The 19215-nt window shown below is 42.1% G+C and overlaps 1 protein-coding gene across 1 annotated transcript in view; it reads right to left on the bottom strand.

The window, feature by feature from the left end:
• Nucleotides 1–2385: 2385 nt before the first annotated feature.
• The window catches only part of HS6ST3 (heparan sulfate 6-O-sulfotransferase 3), a 304623-nt gene continuing 287793 nt past the window's right edge, over nucleotides 2386–19215 (bottom strand). Inside the window, exon 4 of the mRNA XM_010578333.1 lies at nucleotides 2386–3360. Within this exon, the coding sequence (XP_010576635.1) occupies nucleotides 2655–3360 (706 nt within the window). The 3' untranslated portion in view covers nucleotides 2386–2654. The remainder of the gene's footprint in view (nucleotides 3361–19215) is intronic.

The raw sequence follows: 19215 nt of genomic DNA, 5'->3' as shown, positions 1-19215 counted from the left end.
AAAGACGGGCTGGGAGCGGTTCTACTTCCTTGCTTTCCTTCCTCCTTAACGTGAATTCGGTCTTGCATCTTTCCTCCCTCGTGCCTGGCTTTTCTCCTGCGTGCCCTTCCTCCTGCCAAGCCCCCATGCCCTGCCTGCCAGCCCTGCCTCTCCCACACCAGTGCCCACCCTGCCCCTGCCCCTGCTGGGGGACCCTTCGGGGTCCCCCCAGCATCCCTAGCCCCCCTGTGCTCATGGAAACGAGGAGCACGCCTGCAAATCCTGGACATCAGGTTATCAGGCGCCAAAGGCATCCTTCCCCTCTCCTGCTGCGGGGTCTGCAGCAAGATGCAGCAACGGGCCTGGGAACAGAGAGATGCAACAGCTCCCTGTCATCCCCGCATCGCCGGCCAAAAAGCTCCTTCCCTCCACAGGGCCACGGCCAGCCCACCCTGAAGCCCCGGTGCCAGCGAGTAAGACATCAGAGCACTGCAGATTACCTGCACTGCACTAAAGGTGCAATAATACGGACCAGGCTCAGCTCTCCACCGCCTCGCCGTCCGGCAGGCAGGACACCCGGAGTGAGCTGCAGTCCTAGACCGCAAACATTGCGATTTAGAACTCCGAAGGTTGGCGTCCACCCGTGAGCGAGCTGTCTGAGCGCCTCTTCCAGGCGATGGGGATCCAAGCAGCTCCGTCCAGGGAGTCTAGAGAGCTCCTCACTCGTCTCTAAGGCAGACATCTCATGCTTGGGCAGGAGAATAACAATCTGCAGTCCTTCGTTTTCCCTTCTGAACACGGAGGTGGGAGGTGATGGACGTGATCCACCAGTGGAACAGATATTAGGGACCAAACCCCACCGCTACTCACCCCAAAAGTAGCACATGGACGATCGGGCATTAAGCAGCATATTGCTAATAAACTACCTTGATAATGAGGCACCATCCCGGTAGCCCTCTTCACTTCTTAACAGGCATTATGATATTCCATGTTTAATGTATTATTGTATGCTTTAACTCTCAACAGGATCGTTAGATCATATTTTTGATATTGTGCATAGATAAGCAGCAATAGCATTGTCAGAAGAAAAGAAGATACAGCATGTACTAAAAAAAAAAGACTTGGAAATGAAGGGAGAGATTTTCAAATTCAGCCTCTTATTTTTTTACTGACTGGATAAAAACCTTCAATTTTGAAAATAAATGAGAAATGTGCATCCACATCAGGTACTCCGGAAATTCTAATTAGCAAATCTGTAAGGTAAAAGCCATTCATGCATGCAATAATATACTTTCAGCATCTCGATTTAGCAGCCACGTTGAGGCACTTAGAGAAATTTCCTCCTAATGCTTTACATTTATGCTAGAAGAAGAAGGAAAAAAACTGTCTCAAAAGATCTATGGTGCACAGGACCCTCTTTTTAAAATTTCACTGTTACGAATGGAACAACATAAAATCTTGGAATAAATAGATGCAGTTTAGCCACAAGAATGTAACACATGGAGGAAAAACCCATTGAATCTTTTTCTAGACAAGGAAGAAAAACAGATACAGATCTCTCATCATGAAAACAATAAATTTACAAAGAATCTTCATACAGAGTAATAAATATCAAGACTTTCCACATATCCATTATGCATCCTATAAAAATGAAAGCTGATTTTTTTTTGTCTAGCCACTACCGTAGTTAGAGAGAAAACCAATTTAAGTTGTATTCACTTGGCATCAGTGTATTTTAACAGACAATATCATAAACCTGCCCACCTTCACAGACAATATATCTCCAGGCTTTTACAGCAAATCTGGAAAATGTCACACTAATATTTAAGCTTTTCCTGCTCTCTCTTTCCTCTTCCCTGTAGTTTGCTTGGCCCCTCTTCACCTTTTGTGAATGTGAAGGCTGATTTCATTGCCTCCAGCCAGATAATCTCCACAATGTGTGCTCAGCTGCCACATGGACCTAATTTCTCAAGGCTTTCCCTTTGCCACACACACTCAGAAAGATAGCTGCTACCTGGCTGGGTTCAGTAAGTCTCAACATCTGCGGAGAAATAAGCTAACCCCTCCATCACTTCACTTATAAATCATCTCTGCTTGCTGGCTAACAGAACAGAATAAGTGATGCCCCAATCCCACATTTCCTAGGTCTTTTTTAATCACCTCAGCAAGTTGTTCCCTTAATCAAAACACAGCACGTAGAAATTTGAAGGGCAATGCGCTTTCCTCCACTGCATTCACTAGAAAACTACGCACTACAGTTGCAAAGGACAGTATGAAATAAACCAGCTCTCATGTCACAGAGGAACCAAACCAGGTATTTTTTCCCAATTTTTCATTCATGTCTGCACAAGTTTTGGTAGCGCAGATTGTACAGCGTACATCTGTTAACGCGAAGGATATAGCTCTCTCTTCAATCCATCCTCCTAGCTTAGGGCTTTGAAGAAGTCTTTTTGGACAGGAATCTATTCTACTGCCATTTAATAACACTAATCAATACCTATTAAGAAAAAAATACATTCTCACTGGCAGAAACCAAGAAAAACTGAGACAAGGAGGGGTAGCTGTCAGACATGGTCTCGTTTACCAAAGCGGTTGGCCTTCCTTGGCTAATTCCCAGGTAGCCAAGTTGCACAAACTCTCTGATCCTCTCATTGGTTAGTCAAGATGGAGAAGCATCACCACCTTGCGACCTGACTATTATAATCTTCAGTAACGGCTACTTCTGCTGCCTCTTCCCTTGGCCACTGGTGAGCTCTCTGCTCCCGCAGCAGCCGCCGCTCCTCTCGCCTCTTTAGCCGGTTCTTCTGATGCTCCTCTTGCTTGGAGTACTGGAAGCGTTGCAGGAACAGGTCCTTCGCATAGTCGTACAGCTGCACGTCCAAGAAATTCAGCTCCTCTATCCGTTGCCGCACATCCTCACCAATGTCCACGTTGGAGGCCCGTGTAACATTGAATTGGGTGAACGGGGAAATGAATTTCAGGTTGAATGTCCTCTCAAAGAGATACTGCGTTTTCCTCTGAAATTCTGTGAGCCCAAAGAAGGCCATATTTTTCAGATTGTTCTTGGCGCTTTGGAGAAGGATCATATTTCTTTCACTTTCATTCATAAAAGTCAAGTTGTAGCATCCCACCAGGCTGAGGTCTGCCAGCATGCGCACCTGGCGGTTGTTGGCCAAGTTGTAGCTACAATCCATGAATTCCTGTAAACTGACTCCAGACCAGTCATCTCCTTCGTAACAGGTAGGCAGCTCATCTGGTGTTGGGCTTCTTCCGTCACACATATGAAGGGAAGTTTTCCACGTCGCACCCCTCTGGACATGCTTCCATTCACTCAAGTACCGTGACACCGGATCCCTCAGCATCGTGATGTAATAGAAGTTCCTGAAACATATCATTAAACACAGTTTTAAGATTCAGTGGATTTCACTTTTTTATTCTCCAATAAAACGATTTCCTGCCACTGCCACCACTCCCTCCTTCACTTTTTCTGGTGTAATGTAGGCACTTTAAGTGACTACTTCTGAGAGAGTAAAAAGCTTAGAGCTTCATAAATACTGTGAATAAAATACAAGGTAAATTGGGAGAAAGAGAGAGAGATTAAAGGAAGTAAGCAGCTATCAGAGAAATGGAATTACTTTGACCTATCAGCTGTTCAGTAGTAGTTCTTTTATGTAGAAGTCAATTAACTGAAGTGTACTTCCCTCTACTTCAAAATGCTACCCCTCAGTAATATCAGAAACAGTGGGAAAAGAGATTTATATAATCTTGCCACTTCTCTTCTGGACTGAGACATGCATGTCTCACAAGATGCACAAGATGATAATCCATAGAGCGCTTGGTCACAATATGAGAGAAGCACGAGCAATTTCATGTGGATGCTGCAAGTGCTAAAAATAACACCATGTGGAAGACTGGCATGAGCCACCTACTTAAGAAGAACCCTATTATTAAATGGGTTGGGGTGAAGATAATGAGAGACCCAAAATCCATTCATATGACTTAATTTTAGACAAGTGCTTGATTGAAATTAGTTATAATTGTGTAGTACAAAAGCATTTGTTGATATAAAGATTATCATTATTCAACCTCACCTGTCAAGAATACAAAAGAGACACCAAGAAATATTGATTTGAAATAGAGCAAATAACTGCAGAACTCACATTGTCAATTCATCTTTTAGCTATTGAATTCAGTTTGCACCTCTATTTATGGCAATCTGAAAGGACTGCAATTGAGTATGCTTCAAGCAGGTTTTCACAGATTTGAGGTTTTTTACTGAGAAATGTTTTATTCAATAACAACTCACCTGAATTACAGGGTGATATCATAAAGATAAAGCAAACCCAAAATACTTATGATTTCTGTCAGCTAGAATAACCAGCAGAAGATTCATGACTAAAATTAACACACAGTCTGGTACAAAAATAGGCTTGTGAGTTTGCATGACTCATCTGACTGCAAACAATATATTAATAAATCATGAGCCCTAAGATTTCTTAAGAAATCTTAAGTCTGATCTCAGTACTCTTTCTTGAGCCTAGAGAATGATGAAGCAAGTAAGCAGGAGGCAAGCTTGGTGGAGACAAATCACCCTGTAAACAAACCAGCACTTTGTGAGGGCCATCTCATACAAGAGCTAACTCCAGTTAAATGAAAAATCTCAAAATTTGTAACAATCTCCAAGACAATTACCTTTCTTTTTCAGGTATCACCCATTTTCTGGCACTAAAGATTCCCTGTAACTTCTCCATAAACCTCAGGTTTGTCATAGAAATAGGTATTTGCCCACATAGTCCTAAAAATGCACATATATTCCCCAATGCAGACAAAGCAAAAGGAAACAGGGCTGAATGCTTGTCCTTATTCACTCTGAGTTCTTCACCTAGAGGATCTGTAATATATTTTCTGGAATAAGGTTATGAGGCCAAACTACAGACTCTGTTCTGCCGCAGGGTCATTTCTTGAACTACTATCTAATGGGAACAGCTGTTTCAAGGATTATTTCACAGCAGAAGGGTTACAGGTGGAAGGATATAAAGTAGGGAGTGCAACGGCTGTATTTGCATTAACACTTGCATTGGAAGCCATGAGTTGTGTTAGCATCAGATTATACTCTGGAGGATGATATTTCCAAAATGATTTGGAGCTTGGGTTTTCTGGCTGCGGCTCACACATGACCAAACTGCACTTCAGCTGTTTTGATCCACTTCAGTTACTTACAGAGCCCATATCAACAGTGAACCCAAGGATCACGCAACCATTTGTAGACAGGTATTTCTAAAATCCCTCTTCTACTCCTGCAGAGCAGAAAGTACCAGAAGTCCTCCTGTGTGCTCTGCGGTATAGTTCCACTCCCAAAATCACTCTCTTTAAACACTTCAAGCACACATTCCCTTCTCAAATCGGATGCTCATCTCATTTTGGTTCTACCTTGCATGTGTGAGAGCACATTAAGAATTGCTTTCCAATTAACAGGACAAAAAGTGGACGCATTTCACTAGTGTTGTGCAGATAAAGCAGCCCAACTCTCAAACACCGACCAGCTCTGAGCGTAAGGCGCTGTTATTGTAACATCCAGCAGGCACTGACAGGGTTGTGACAGAAAATGATTGAAGCGCCAAGGGAGCAGAAATGAAAAAAAAATGGACAAAGTTTCAGAGGCAGTTGCCAACTTCTACATTGATAGAGACGTGGTGTTGGCTTAGTCCTTGTATTTCTGCCCCTCCCCTCTTTGGATAATTTTGCATGTTGATGTGTGGTAACAGATGGGTTTAAAAGTTGCTCTTGACAATTATTCATACCTCTAATAACAGTTCTGTCTTTCCTCACCCATCTCCAGCAGTCCCAGTCAGAGCAACAACAATTAACAAAAATACCTCCTTTGCATCAATCATTTCCATTTCATCCCTGGATATGTAAATGTGTTGGATGTGAAATAAACAGGAGTACGAAGCAAATGCAGGGAAATGAGAACAGCGCGTCTTTGTATGACATCCGCAGCTTCCCTTACGCAGACTGGGCGAGAAACTTCCACCAGTCTGTTGCTGCTCCTCCTTGTGACTACCTGACTTCTGCATCTGTTTTCACTATCCTGATTAATTTTCTTCTGGTTTGTGCATCTTTCAGGGTGTTGCCTTCTTGTATTACCAACTGAATGGCTTCTTCATCTGGCAGACAACCTTTAACAGCAGCCTGACACACATTTAGTTTCTGAGGCGCTAGTAACTACGAGTGCAGCCATCCCCACCGCACTCACAGTTTACAACCTTCTGTTTAACCTTCTGTTCGTGACTCTCCATCAGCCTTTTAACTAATCTGAGGTTGGAAGACCTTAAGATTTCTTCTACCTGATCCTCAGCACTGTTTAGGTGACACCATTCGAATGCTACACAGAGAACTGGGGGATGCTGTGCAGCAGTCGTGGCACAAATTTTTCTTTCAGGGAAAAGGACGTCATGTCTCTAGAATAATGATATAAGTAAAAACAGATAGGTCATGCACATTCGTTTCAGTTGGACAATTATAAAAATTATCTTAGGAAATTGTTTTCAAATGTGGACATTTATGGATTAAATATAGCAGCATTTCAGAGCTCCCAGTGCCTAATATACAGTGTTCAATCACACTAGGAATGGCTGAGGAGTCAGCTCATAATAAAGATAAGAAGCAGTTCATAAAAATATTCATATTCAACTGGGCATGGCCTTCAGTCTCCCCTTTCTTCACTGTTCAGTAAAAGAGTATCAAGTCAGCTATACAGTGAACATGCCTGAGCCACTCTGAATACAGATGTGCACTTGTTCTCGTCGGTGTAAACGACCCCCTTGCGTCACCCTTGCTCGTACCTACACGGCTACGTTAAACTCCACAGCTACCCACTGTGGGAAATACTCAGCAAAGAATTAAGTAATAACATCTGTTACCCTATTTGACAAAGCAAACTCATCACAGACTTATTGGCTTAATTTCAACGGACTCCCATCATCGATTATGCAAACTACTGTCACAGACAGCCTCAGTGCTTAAAGACTAGCCAAGCAGAATACACTGGCACATCAGTGAGAAGACGTTTTACAGAAAACGTTCCAAATTAATTAACAACCATACAAATTATATCTATATCAATATCAGTATCATCTACATCTGTATCTATATCAGAGTGTGCGTATATGTGCATGTGTAGAAATTTACATTGGAATCTGGCCATAAGCTGCAGTTGTCAATGAAAGAAAAATCATAGTAAATGCATAGTGTGTATTTGCCAATGTGTCTTGTGACTGTCTATATAAACACGTAGATGTGTACTAACAGTTTAGATTACATTTCAAACACCAGCCCACTAGTCACGATGTTAGCTGCTCCTGAAATGAAACTTCATGCAACTTCCCCAGATTAAACTATCTAGTTTTGAGCATAATGTATTGAAATTAATGGGTTATCAAAGTCGCCACTGTGGGACAGTTGATTTTTTGTACAGATGCTAAGCACCGTGATGGTCAGGGCAAGGGCCTGATGATCCATGCAAGGGCCCAAACAAGCACTGGTGTGAAGCATAGGCTGCACACTACTGTTTACACTAGAATTAAAAAGCACTTGGGAATTCAGAAGGCTCTAGTCCCACTCGCACAAAATCCAGTCTCTTCATTAGCATTAGGCAAAGAAAACCTTTCATTAATAGAACAGCTAAAACGCGCTTCTAGTTATATAACCCAAGAGCATGTATTTCTTTCACATTATAAGGTATTTTAATATAAATACTCTGATCTTACATTAATCCTTCAATAGTATTGCTCTGGTTTAGAAATTAATTTCAGAGGAGCAGGCTCTGCTATTAGTGGAGGTGATCCCAAACCAGGGCATTTTGGCTCTTCTATCGCCATGGAACAGACGTCCCAGCTGGGGGAGATTTACTAAATACGTGAAGGATCACCGCACATCGAGAACAAAAACATCCCATAGGGCCTCCTGGGGAAGAAGGATGAATGGCAGGCATCTTCTCTGTCGCTCCTGCTCTCGCATGGAGCAGCTGGCACAAGGAGAGCTCAGGCAGCACTCTGAGAGGCTCAGAGAGGAGAAAAAAAAAAGCTATTCCCTCTTCTTTCAAAGCATGAGGTAGGACCTTACGTGCAGAGAGTGATGAGCTTCATAAAAGGAGAACAGCACACTCCTAGAAGCTGATGCAGAGACAGAGGAATACTTGAGGCGCAGAAAAAGAGTCACTGGAGAATATTTTGGAAGGCACTAAGAAGAACCAAAACGACTGAAAAACCCAGGTGCATCATAAAACCATCCACATTCTGGTTCTTCCCAGTAGCAGGGAAAATAAAAGCCCTGGTCAAGTTTATGACCCAGCTGAGACAAGAAGTTAGCAGCTTTAATCCTGGCAGTGAGTGTGCTCCTGAGGAAAGGTCTGAAATACCAGCAAAAGCCAGCCTGGCAGCATGCTTCTGCTAATGACAGACGTGGTAGCAAGATGAAGGGTTAAGAAGCATCTGCATTATGTGAACAAAAGCCTTATGCTTCCCAGTTTTATCCTGAAGCTCAAGTTCTCAGAGGCAGTAACAGAGCTAACTGTTGATCAGCAACCTCTCTTCAGGCAATGTATTGTCAGTATGGGTAATGGTGAAGAGAAGAGTGTAAATGAAACAAAAATAAGGATAATGCAATACATGAATAATTAGGGAATAAGAGCACACAACAAGGATGGTGGGGGGAGGCAGAAAGCAAAGAAAAATTGTTGGCCTGATCCGAACTGGTCGAAGTCATCCTAGTGTAATGCAGACATATCAGGTCACGGCTGGCAGCGTTATTGCGTAGAGTATCACTGCATCTATGACGTGCTTAATTGACAGATTACCTGCCCAACGTAACATCGACTGTACACTTCTTATTCAGAACAACCGTACTGTAACGAAAAAGCTATGAAACAGTGCACAAACTATATGCATGTACATCTGGCTGCGGGAAGCATCATACAGCTTACCGATCAAGCCAGACAGATAAACTAGCTAGCCCACAAACTTTTGCAAAGATGATGTAGCAACAGGACATAGGTTTCTGAAGGTTAGCACCTGTCACAGGATGCTAGACCACCGTGATGGGAATGGTTCTAAGACATCCTCTACAAAAGTCTGTGACCGTAATACTATTAGCTGTCCTCTCAGGTTTTCATGGGTTTCTTTAAAAGTCTTTTTCGGAAAGAGCAGCAGTCACCATTCAGAAGTCAACATTTATCCACTCTTACCAGGTACATCACCCATTCAGCTTGTAGGAAAAACACTTAATTGGCTGTTTTCTCAGAGGATCTGAGCTTCCACAGCTTCTGCCAGTTTTAACTGGGATGTTGAGCACTGTGCTTACTTAAAACAGTGGCTGTAATGTCCTATAGACACTTACTCCACATCAAAGCAGAATTTGCCAATGGCTTCAGCAGAGTTAAATAAAAAACCCCAACAACTTGCATTTTGAGGTACAAAATTATAAAGTTTTAGATATGTCTCATTATTCCTCCGAGATTTTGTCCCATGGCTTTGAATCCAACCAGAAAAAACCTGCCCACTGTTTCCTATTTCCAAATTGGCCACAAGCTTCTGTTGGTCAACTCTGCTTCTCGTTATCTCAGTGACATATAGTGCAGCTCTATCTGTAGGACATGCCTGCCCAGAGAAGGGACTGGATGCTACTTCCAGGGTAAGACACCTAAATGCCGTGGTCTACATATAAGCTACATGTCTAAGCAATCTCCGAAGCCAGAGGGGAGCTGCTCAACACGGGCAGTGGTGTGTGTCTGGAGAGGGATGCAGCTGGCCAAGGGCAAGTGCCAGCTCTGTCATGAGCTGGCTCACTTGAGAGGCTCCCTTTGCATTGCACTGGATACCTTGACCACAATGGAGCTTAGATACCTGCTAACCTGGAGATGTCTGCATTGTAGGCACCTATATACAGGTGTCTTGGAGTCAAAGACTCCCTGCCTGTACGCACAGAGTGCAAACTTCAGGCCAACCTAAAAAACTAACCAGTAACGTAATATTTTGTAATGAGTGAGAAGTAACTACAGAGAGCCTCCATTGCATGACTTTTTGCCCCTATGATATATCTACCAGTCATGTTAGGGTATCTCTTTCTATGCATGCTTTTAGAGCTGGAGCATTCCCAAGGTAAGCAGAAGTTTGAAGTAAGTTTTGTATTATTTCACACAAATCTCCAAACCAGCAGTTAGATTAACAGTCTACCCTAATCTTGTTGCCCTTGCTGATATATCAGTATATCAGTGAGACAGGGGGAGGGCTTGGAGTCAGACAGCTGGGATTACATTTCTGGTTCTGGAAAGCAAAGGTGGTTGCTCAGGAAGTTATTTGTGATGACACAGTATGTTACAGTCGAGAGAAATGTGGTCTTTGGACTCTGGGAAGCACTTAGGAAATGGGAAACCTCACATTTTGTTGCATGTTAGCAGGGATACTCCCTGTCACCAACTTCAGCTTCTTTTACATTGCTCTGTTGCTTTAGGATTCATTATAAAAGTCCTGATTTTTCTGTTTAGAAATTGCAAGCCCTTTTTAAAAATCTAAATAGAGTTTGGAATAGCAAATTAAATTCTGTATCCATGCTATCAGAAAAACCTCAGGAAAGCTTTACAGCACTATTTTATTTTTTTGCATGGCTGTTGATCAGAAGATTAGTGTCCCACACCTGATTAAAGAATGACAGATGAGAAAGAGTGTCTTTAGAGATCACTCACTCTGACATCAAACAACTTTTAACAGCAGTGATTTAAGGTAATCCCGACGGGTAGAAGAAAGAGAGTGAACCTGTGGCAACACAAATGCCGCATGTACAACATCAGGAATTTTTCCACCTAGAGTCTAATTTTCCTTGAAGTGAAGCTAGGGCAAATTCAATAATAGTGTAGAGCTATGTGAGGCTATGAGAAGAGCGAGCTACTAGGTAAGCTATTTGAACACAGCACTGTTTTAGATTTATATTATATAGAAAAAAGATGACTTTCAAAATCCAGTGCTACATCTGTACCACAAAACATGGTAAAACCCACGTTTGTGGAGACTCTTTTTTTTTCTTAAATATTTTAGGAATGAAGACAGCTGGCCTACGACTATGCAAACTGACAACTTGCTTTTAAAACACTGTAAGCTTTTGGAGTTAGGACCTGTGATTTTGTACTTTTTTAAAGTAATGAATAACCATTAAAATAATAATCATGTTTTCTACATATCACATTGTCACACGCCCTTCAAAATCATTAGTGAAAAGGGATCTCAGGATCTACTGCTGCAAAAGGAAACTGGGAGTGTTGAGACTTTTTTCTTGACATAGGAGAATATAAATTTGTAAGGATGCAAATTTTAATGAAGTATTTCAAAGACATGTCTAAGACGTTAGGTGGGGACCAAACAGCAGCCTTCGGGTGCCTAGGAGGAGGTCAGTGAGAAGATGAAGCCAGGCCCTTCACTGATGTGCATGGTGGGATAATGAGAGACAATGGTCGTAAATTGAAAAAGAGGAGGATACGTGGAAACTAATTTTCACTCTGAGAATAATTAAGCATTGGGAAAGCTTTGCCTGAAGAAGCTGTGCGCCTCCGTCCTTGGAGGTTTTGAAGACCCAACCGGACAGAGCCCTGAGCAACCCCACCTGCGCGCAGTGGTGACCCTGCTGGGAGCAGGGAGTGGGACCAGGGATCTCCTGAGGTCCCTTCCTCCCCAGGGGTTCTGCGATTCTGCGTGACAGCGCGCAGTCTTCTGTCACCAAATGTACGGTCCTGTCAGAAAACGCATCAAACCAGAACCAACTTGCCAACGAGATCATACCTGTTCTCCCTTGTTTTTTCCTGGCTACCCTAGGCAGAGTACAGGGAATGGGCTTTGCCTTTTACAAGGCTGGCTTTTTTTGTATATGGTTTTAACTAGGGCTATAGCACTCTGAATCAGCACACCCTGAATTATTGAGCAACTTCATGAATATTTATTTCGATGATACCTTGTTCAATATAGAGTCTCTAGAAATTGGAGAGGACAGTGCAGCAACTGCATGTCCCTAAAGAAATTAATTCTGTTCACAGGTATCAAGTCTGGATCTTGAACAGCTCCTAGACTAATGAAATGATGTAGCTACCCATGGTTTTAATCCCAGTATTTTAGAAAATGCACACGAATAGCATATGAATGTGTGAGCTTTCTGAGCTAATACGTGTTTTTCCTGTGTGTTGCCTTTAGGCTTTAGGCATAAATTTTCAAACACAAAGCATAAAGTTAGGCATCTAAATCTATATTTAAACATGTAGATAAACTCAGCCTCATTGCCAGTGAAGAAAATACACAGTAGTAGGAGCTAAGGACGTTCAGTTACCCAGAAAACAAGGTCTGATGATTTATTTAGCAAAAGGAGGCTCCCAGAGCCATGAGAGTGCCCTTTCCTGCCAGTACAGATAACAGCACTCTATAATCCCCTTCATAAAACTTCTTAGTCCCTTTTGAAATATCCTTTTCATGCCACTGCTCCCGTTGGAAAGAGCTTGTGAAAGTTGCTTCTCATGGTTAGGAACACGAGTCTCATTCCCAGAATAAACCTGTTCTTGGTCTACTTACATCCAGCTGTCCTTGGGTTCACACTGCAAATGCATCAAGAGGATTTATAAATGTAACATCAGAGAAGGAGAAACGGCATTTAAGTTGGAGATCAGACAGCAATCGCACTGCCTTTCATTTTACAAAGCTGAACTAGTTGTTATTGTCCTTTCTGATGAGACAAGCCAGAAGTAACCACCCTGCAGTCCTCAAAACCCCTTTGGTCACGCTTAGATCGCTTCATCCAGAGACGCACCCTGAGTTTTCCAACATCTCAGCTCTTCATGCTAACTTTTGACAGGAGGCTCACAAGAGCAAAACGTGCTGAAAGCTCCTGAGATCCGTTCTGGTTTTTGACCATCCAAGCAGTCCTTCCTGGCATTTGACTTTGCACGACTTCACGTTTCACTACACATGGCTACAATTGGGCAAATTTCACATGAGGCCTCACAGGCGCCCTGTACAATAAATACTTCCTTATCTCCACTGGCAATGTAAGCTCTGATACATCCTCACGTTGCATTCATTTTTTTTATGGGGCTGCGTAACTCTGGAAACTCATACTCACTGTGTTACTGGCTAATATATAGAGGTCTTTCTGCTCCCCCCCATTTCAGCTGATAAGCACTCAGTTGATAGAGGAAATCTGTTTCTGCTGGCCTCAAAAGTATGATCTTGCACTTTGTGCTATCGAACTTCATTCCACCTCTTCTACTGAAATCCTCAAGGTCATTAAGCAAATTCCATTAACATACTTCAGCTTTTTGTGCCAACATCATTAATGAAAACATGAAATAGGATCAGAGCTAAGACCAGCCCTGAGGAAATTAATTAATAACTTTCCTTTAAACCAGAAAGTTCCTCTTTCAGCACGTCTCGTTTTGTTACCAGCTTCTTGTCCACTGGAAAATTCTTGTGCTCAGCCTCATGTTTTCTGCCTTGTATAATAACTTTACAGATGCTGCTCTATCAAATACTTCACTGAAGGTAAATTCCCCTTCTCCTGTCAGAGACAGATGCTGGGTATTTACATGTCTCAGCCCAAAGACTGAGAACAGCGGCCTCAGCTTTGCCGCATGTGAGAACGGTTAAGATGGGGAAATGACAATTTATTTGAGAGCGAAGAGGTCTGGAATAGAAATGTACAGATTAGGTGATTTGATGGAAAAACAAATATGCCACTTTCCATCAAACAACCTTGAAACAAATTGTAAATCATTTCTTGATGAGACACAAAGCTAACAAAGTACCCTCCAGAGATTCTTGTTCTTTGCCTAAATTATATCAAGCTCAGTTGTTCTAAGTGTTCCTTAAATTGCTGAAAGGACTGAAGTAGCAAGAGTCTCGCTGAAAGAAATATAAATATAAAATGCAATAATAAATCAAATACTAAAAATTTGGTTGTTCTGTCAAGCACACACATAATAAAAGCTTTGTACCTTGTAAGAAACGGTGTGTGAGCACACATAGGAGGAAATGCTATTCAAAACCAATAGATACACGTAGTGTCTTATAAGATTCTTTAAAGATACTCTATGCAAGACCATGCATAACTTTGTGCCAGAGAATAATAAATCCTTTTTGGCCAGGACTGGCAAAGGAGGAATCCATTGCTCACATTGCCCCCATTCTATCTCATCCCTATTGTGCACAGATCATTGCTGCGTCTCAAAAGAACCGTGAAAATCTGGGTCACGTTTGACACCTTTACTCAAAAATGTTGTTTCTCCTACCTCTGCCTTTTCTATGCCACTGCACAGAAGGGAAAATGAAATAAGGATGTATTTGCACTACTGTACTACCTGCCTCCTCCCAGAGCTGCCTCTATCCCCAGCTTGGGGAGGAACCTGAACCTGCCTTTCTCGAGAGAGATGTTACGCGTACAGGAGAGACAAGCTAAGGGGACGATCCGCAGCGTCAGGTGGCAGCAGAAAACAAGGGCTGGCCAGATAAAAGAAGGGTGATGACAGGCAAGGGACAAAAGAAGAGCAAACCTGGAGACAGCGCAGCACGAGGGACCCGCAGTCGGAGCTTGTTTTGCCAACTTCGCCTCCACGGGTTACAGAAACCAGGTTGGGAAGGGACCCTCCTGATCAAGTCTGATGCCTACAATCACGGGTAACAGTTTAGCACAACAGGATTCATAAAATATCCCTTATGCACACAGGACAAGCCACAAAGCCTTCCGCACTACCAGGTCGCAGTCTCTGACTAGCTGCCAGCAAGGTTGGAGCAAGTCCCTGCGTCAGGAGGAGTCCCCCTGGAGCCGGTTACTGCTTGGGTGGCTGAGCACTCCTCCAGCTCCGACGCAGAGGTGGGGATGCAGAACTGCCTATTCAGTAACTTAAACAACATAAGGCCTTTTGGAACGGTTATAAAGAAAAAAACCTCTACCTACTTTCACGCAGAATTATGAGAGATCTGTTATCACAAGAGTCCTGGCTGGCTGCAAGAGTACACCTGATTGGTAAAATTCAGTTTCAAAGAGCCTCTGAAAAGACAAATAAAATGCAGCCAGACCCTTAAATCTTCTGACATTTGTATTTATTCAGTCAGATTTTGTTAGGTCTGAAACAGAGCAAAAATATTTATGTTAAATTCAACTACAATGTTTGCTCTCATCTTTTTCCTCATTTTTGAAGGACAAGTTGCTATCCCATTTTATTCTCTGGCTAGGTAAGACAAGCAGCACAGGCATCACCAGTGTTCCTCTCTAGTTGGCTTCACTGGAAACTGGTTTGTGCCCCGAGTGGCATGTACCAAGGCTCCCTCCCTAATTGAGCTGCCTCTGATTTCCAACTAATACCTCAGCTGCAGATGCTCTCTTCCAAATCTGGGATGCTCAGATGAAAGTTCTGTGGGATTTTTCACTACAATGCAGTTTGAATCAGTACAGTAATTCTGCTCAATTAATAAAGTAATTAACAATAAAAAGGCCCAGTAATTGAAATCCCTTTGAAAGTACATCAATTTATTCTCTTTAAGCTTTGCTTCAAGTCTTTATTAATTCTGACATCAAGCATAATGACCATAAATGATAAATGATCATCACAAAATCCAGGCATCACCACCATTTTCTTGTCCTACATGTTGATTTCTAAAACATCTAGGTTTGGTCATAACTTTTGAGATTTGCCTCCCATAAGGTAAACAATATGACAATACAGATATTAAAGAATTTCAAGTGGTTCTACTAATGAAAACATTGTAAGAGTAGTCCTTGCTATTACTTCGTTGAAACAATTCACAGAAGCTAAGGAAATTGCTCAGCTGTAAGACAAAAATCCTAACTTTGTTTCTCCTAACATTCCTCTTCTTGTGAAGCAACTGTACAGTTTTTCCTGTAAGACACATTAAGCAAGCAGATGACAGGGTATTTCAGTTGAATACTTGTAAGACAGATGACTGACTTCCCACTTTACACTGCACATTATGTTTCCACTAAAATTCTTGATAGGATCTAATCAAACCCAGAAATGTTTGCTATGTGAATAATACAACTCAAAGCTACAAGCAAAATTGCCGTCTTCTCCCTCCACTGACCTAACAGATTTCTTTCCACCTCAGTTTAGCCTATATGTGTGTGTATATATATACAATCTCCACAAGGGGGCCCTCTTATCTTCCCCAAATCTTAGCAAAAGCTTCACTTGCCTTCCCAAAATTTATGTTCTAAAGCTTTTGTCTACAGATACTATGGTATCTTAGAAAAAAGTTTTTACCAACTAGAATTTAGTTTATGATATAACAAACCCTGCAATTTGAAAGAGAATCAGTTTTCATGTACAATTTCCATTAAATACCTGGCATGCAAAGAACTTTGATAAAGCTCTTCCGAGTTTACTACTTGCAATAACCAGCCAAAATGAGACCTTTTACACAGACACACACACAGACAACAGAGTCAGCTCACACTGCCATGGCGAGGCAGCCTTCAAGATGCAGGCTGGCTCTATGTTATACTGTAATTTGCAGGGTAAGCCCAAAGTAAGCCACTATTAATGATTTCAGCCCTGTGTGAATGCATCCCCTAGGCACAAAAGTTAAGGTACAAATAGTATTAAAGTTATTTGTGCTGTCTTCTCAACTCCCAGTAGATATGGAAAACAAATCTTGTTTGGGATACTTATTTGCTTTAATATTCTGAATGATTTACAGAGATAGTGTTTTAAGTCCTCATCTTCTTAACTCAATTGTAGCTCTGTGAGGCTTTTATTATTTACCATACCTTTGACATCGGAATACCTAAAAGAAATTGGACCATCTCCATCTTCTGACCTCAAATCGTAACGAATCAAGGCTCTGACACACATGCCAGGCTGTGCACTGCACTGTACCGCTATCGGCTATGGATGCTGTGCTCTGAGAAAGAAGGTAATATGAAATCAAAAATCCTAGGCTTCTAACCTCCAACTTTTATGAGGGATTCCTTACCTTTCAGGAAAACTAGCAAGCGATTATGTGAATTCAGCCTTGCTGATACAGCGCAAATCCACCAATCTGCTAACTCATTCAAGTAAATCTCTGCACCTTGATCTGCAGCGCACACTTTAAGCGAAGTTTTCACGATCGCTCAGCAATACTGCCATATGATACGGTCATGTTTAACCGATGTCGATCACAGAGTTCAGGCTGCTGCAATACTTCTGCATTCAGGTAAAATAAAATACCCAAGGTGCTGATGGGACTTCGTACGAATTACTGGCTGCAGCAAGTCATTGGGGATGCCTTCGGCTCTGCAACTCTCCTCCGGAATGGACAAATCCTAATCAATGAAGCACATCTGTACAGTGGAGGAAAAGCACTTCCCAATCCCTTCAGGCCATGAACTGACTACTTGAAGCATGACATTTGATTAGCCTTATTAACTCAACTCATTTATATATAAATGTTGTTAGGGGCCATGAAGCCATCCAGCCCTTATTAAAATCCAGCCGCAGACTCTGAGCTGATATTCCCACTCTTCTTCCTTTTTGTCTGTAAAAAAAAAGGAATTTCTTTTTTTTTTTGAACTGCAGGTTATCATCTTTGCAATTTTATTATTGCAAAATAACCTTCTCCTCTTACTTTAGTGCAGCAGACTGTTGCTGTATGCCCTCACATATGCAAATAGGTCAGGCTTTCTAGTCTTTCCCCACAGAGATACCTGACATTGAGACTCAACATGATCTAGCATCTTTCTGAACTAAAGGCCAGGGGAACAGCGTGCAGGACTTTATTTTCAAATGTATCTCTCACGGAAATTAATGAACATCTGTGCAAGCACTGAACATGAATTCAGGCAGCAGAAACAAAACCCATTTGAAATTGAGCTTAAGGTCTAGGAATACTTAAAGGTAAGGATCTTTGTCTTTGCAAATTGAGGATTTCTTCCCTTTCCTTTGAAGGGCCAGAGCGCTTTTCAGGTCACAAACTGATCTTGCTCTAAAGGAAATGGGACGATAACAACGTTACGGAAGATATTTCTGCATTAACAAGGAGCAAAGTTGCTGATTTGTGTAACACAAACATTTGAATATGAATCATTAAGATTCCTTTATAGACTATAAATTGCTTTCTTTTTCATACAGAATATTACTGTCAATACAATCCAGCAGTGATGCAAACAGGAAAGCAAAATTCAGGTTAAAGTGTCATATCGTGAACATTTTTCTACAGTTGTAATGATTTCAATGTTCCTACCTTTTATCTAATGGAGTAGATTACTTGGTCTGGGTCAATCTTATTTTTGATACACATACTGAATATTACACAATTTTACATCAATTAACACCTGTGAATTTAAAAAAGAAATCTCATTTCCTGAGCAACTGAAGATATGCTACCTGCCTAGTGAAAATAGCCAAAGAAAGAAGAGGATGCAAACTAATCTGGTGCTGCTTTTTTGCTTTGAAGATGTTCCCTTTCAACAGGTTTTTCTAAGGCAAAATTTTTGTTTATAATTGTATCATTTTTCATATATGACAAAACTATACATCCCAGTAGCCTCACCAGGTGCTGTTTAGCATTTGTATCTCCGCTTTCCATCTTGAGATAGCAGCTGCTGTACATTCAGGCTAAACTACGGCTCTGCCTGGATGAAAAGGAAGTTTGCATGCACATAGACCTTTATTCGTGACACTTTAATTTGCTCCATGGCCTTAATAAATACAGCAGCATTAAGCATACTCATGCAGACCACCGCTCTAAAAATAACTCACTTCAGACATTCAGGCGTTTTTCCACGTTTCCAGTAACACCACTCTTACTGCTAGGAACAATGATTAGCACAGGCAGGGATTTATCATCAAAAAAATCACACTCAGAAAAGCAGCAGGGATCCTCAGAGGTGTAGCAGGGGACCAGCTGAGGGGTCACGTTAGTATTCCCTGAGCATTAATGGAAAAAGCCCAGCAGCGTAGCTGGGCCACTGCAGTGAGGGGGATAAGCAGTCACGGGCAACCCTCCTCATTCATTACCCCGGCATCCGACAGCGCGGCACACAGGCGAGGGCTGGGGGCAGCGGCCGCCAAGCTGCATAGTCTCCCCAAAGTCCTCGGGGAAACACTTTGCTCCGAGGCCAAAAATCCACCTTCTTCTCCCCAGACCAAAGTCTTCCCTGGCAGAACCCCCCAGCCTACCTTGTCGGAAGCAGAGGGGCTGGTAGGAAGGG

This window comes from Haliaeetus leucocephalus, unplaced genomic scaffold (genome assembly GCF_000737465.1).
Source record: "Haliaeetus leucocephalus isolate CR32 unplaced genomic scaffold, Haliaeetus_leucocephalus-4.0 Scaffold626, whole genome shotgun sequence".
In the NCBI taxonomy this organism is placed as follows: Eukaryota; Metazoa; Chordata; class Aves; order Accipitriformes; family Accipitridae; genus Haliaeetus; species Haliaeetus leucocephalus.
Note: the sequence above shows the minus strand (reverse complement) of the source record. Positions and strands in the feature narration are given on the sequence as shown.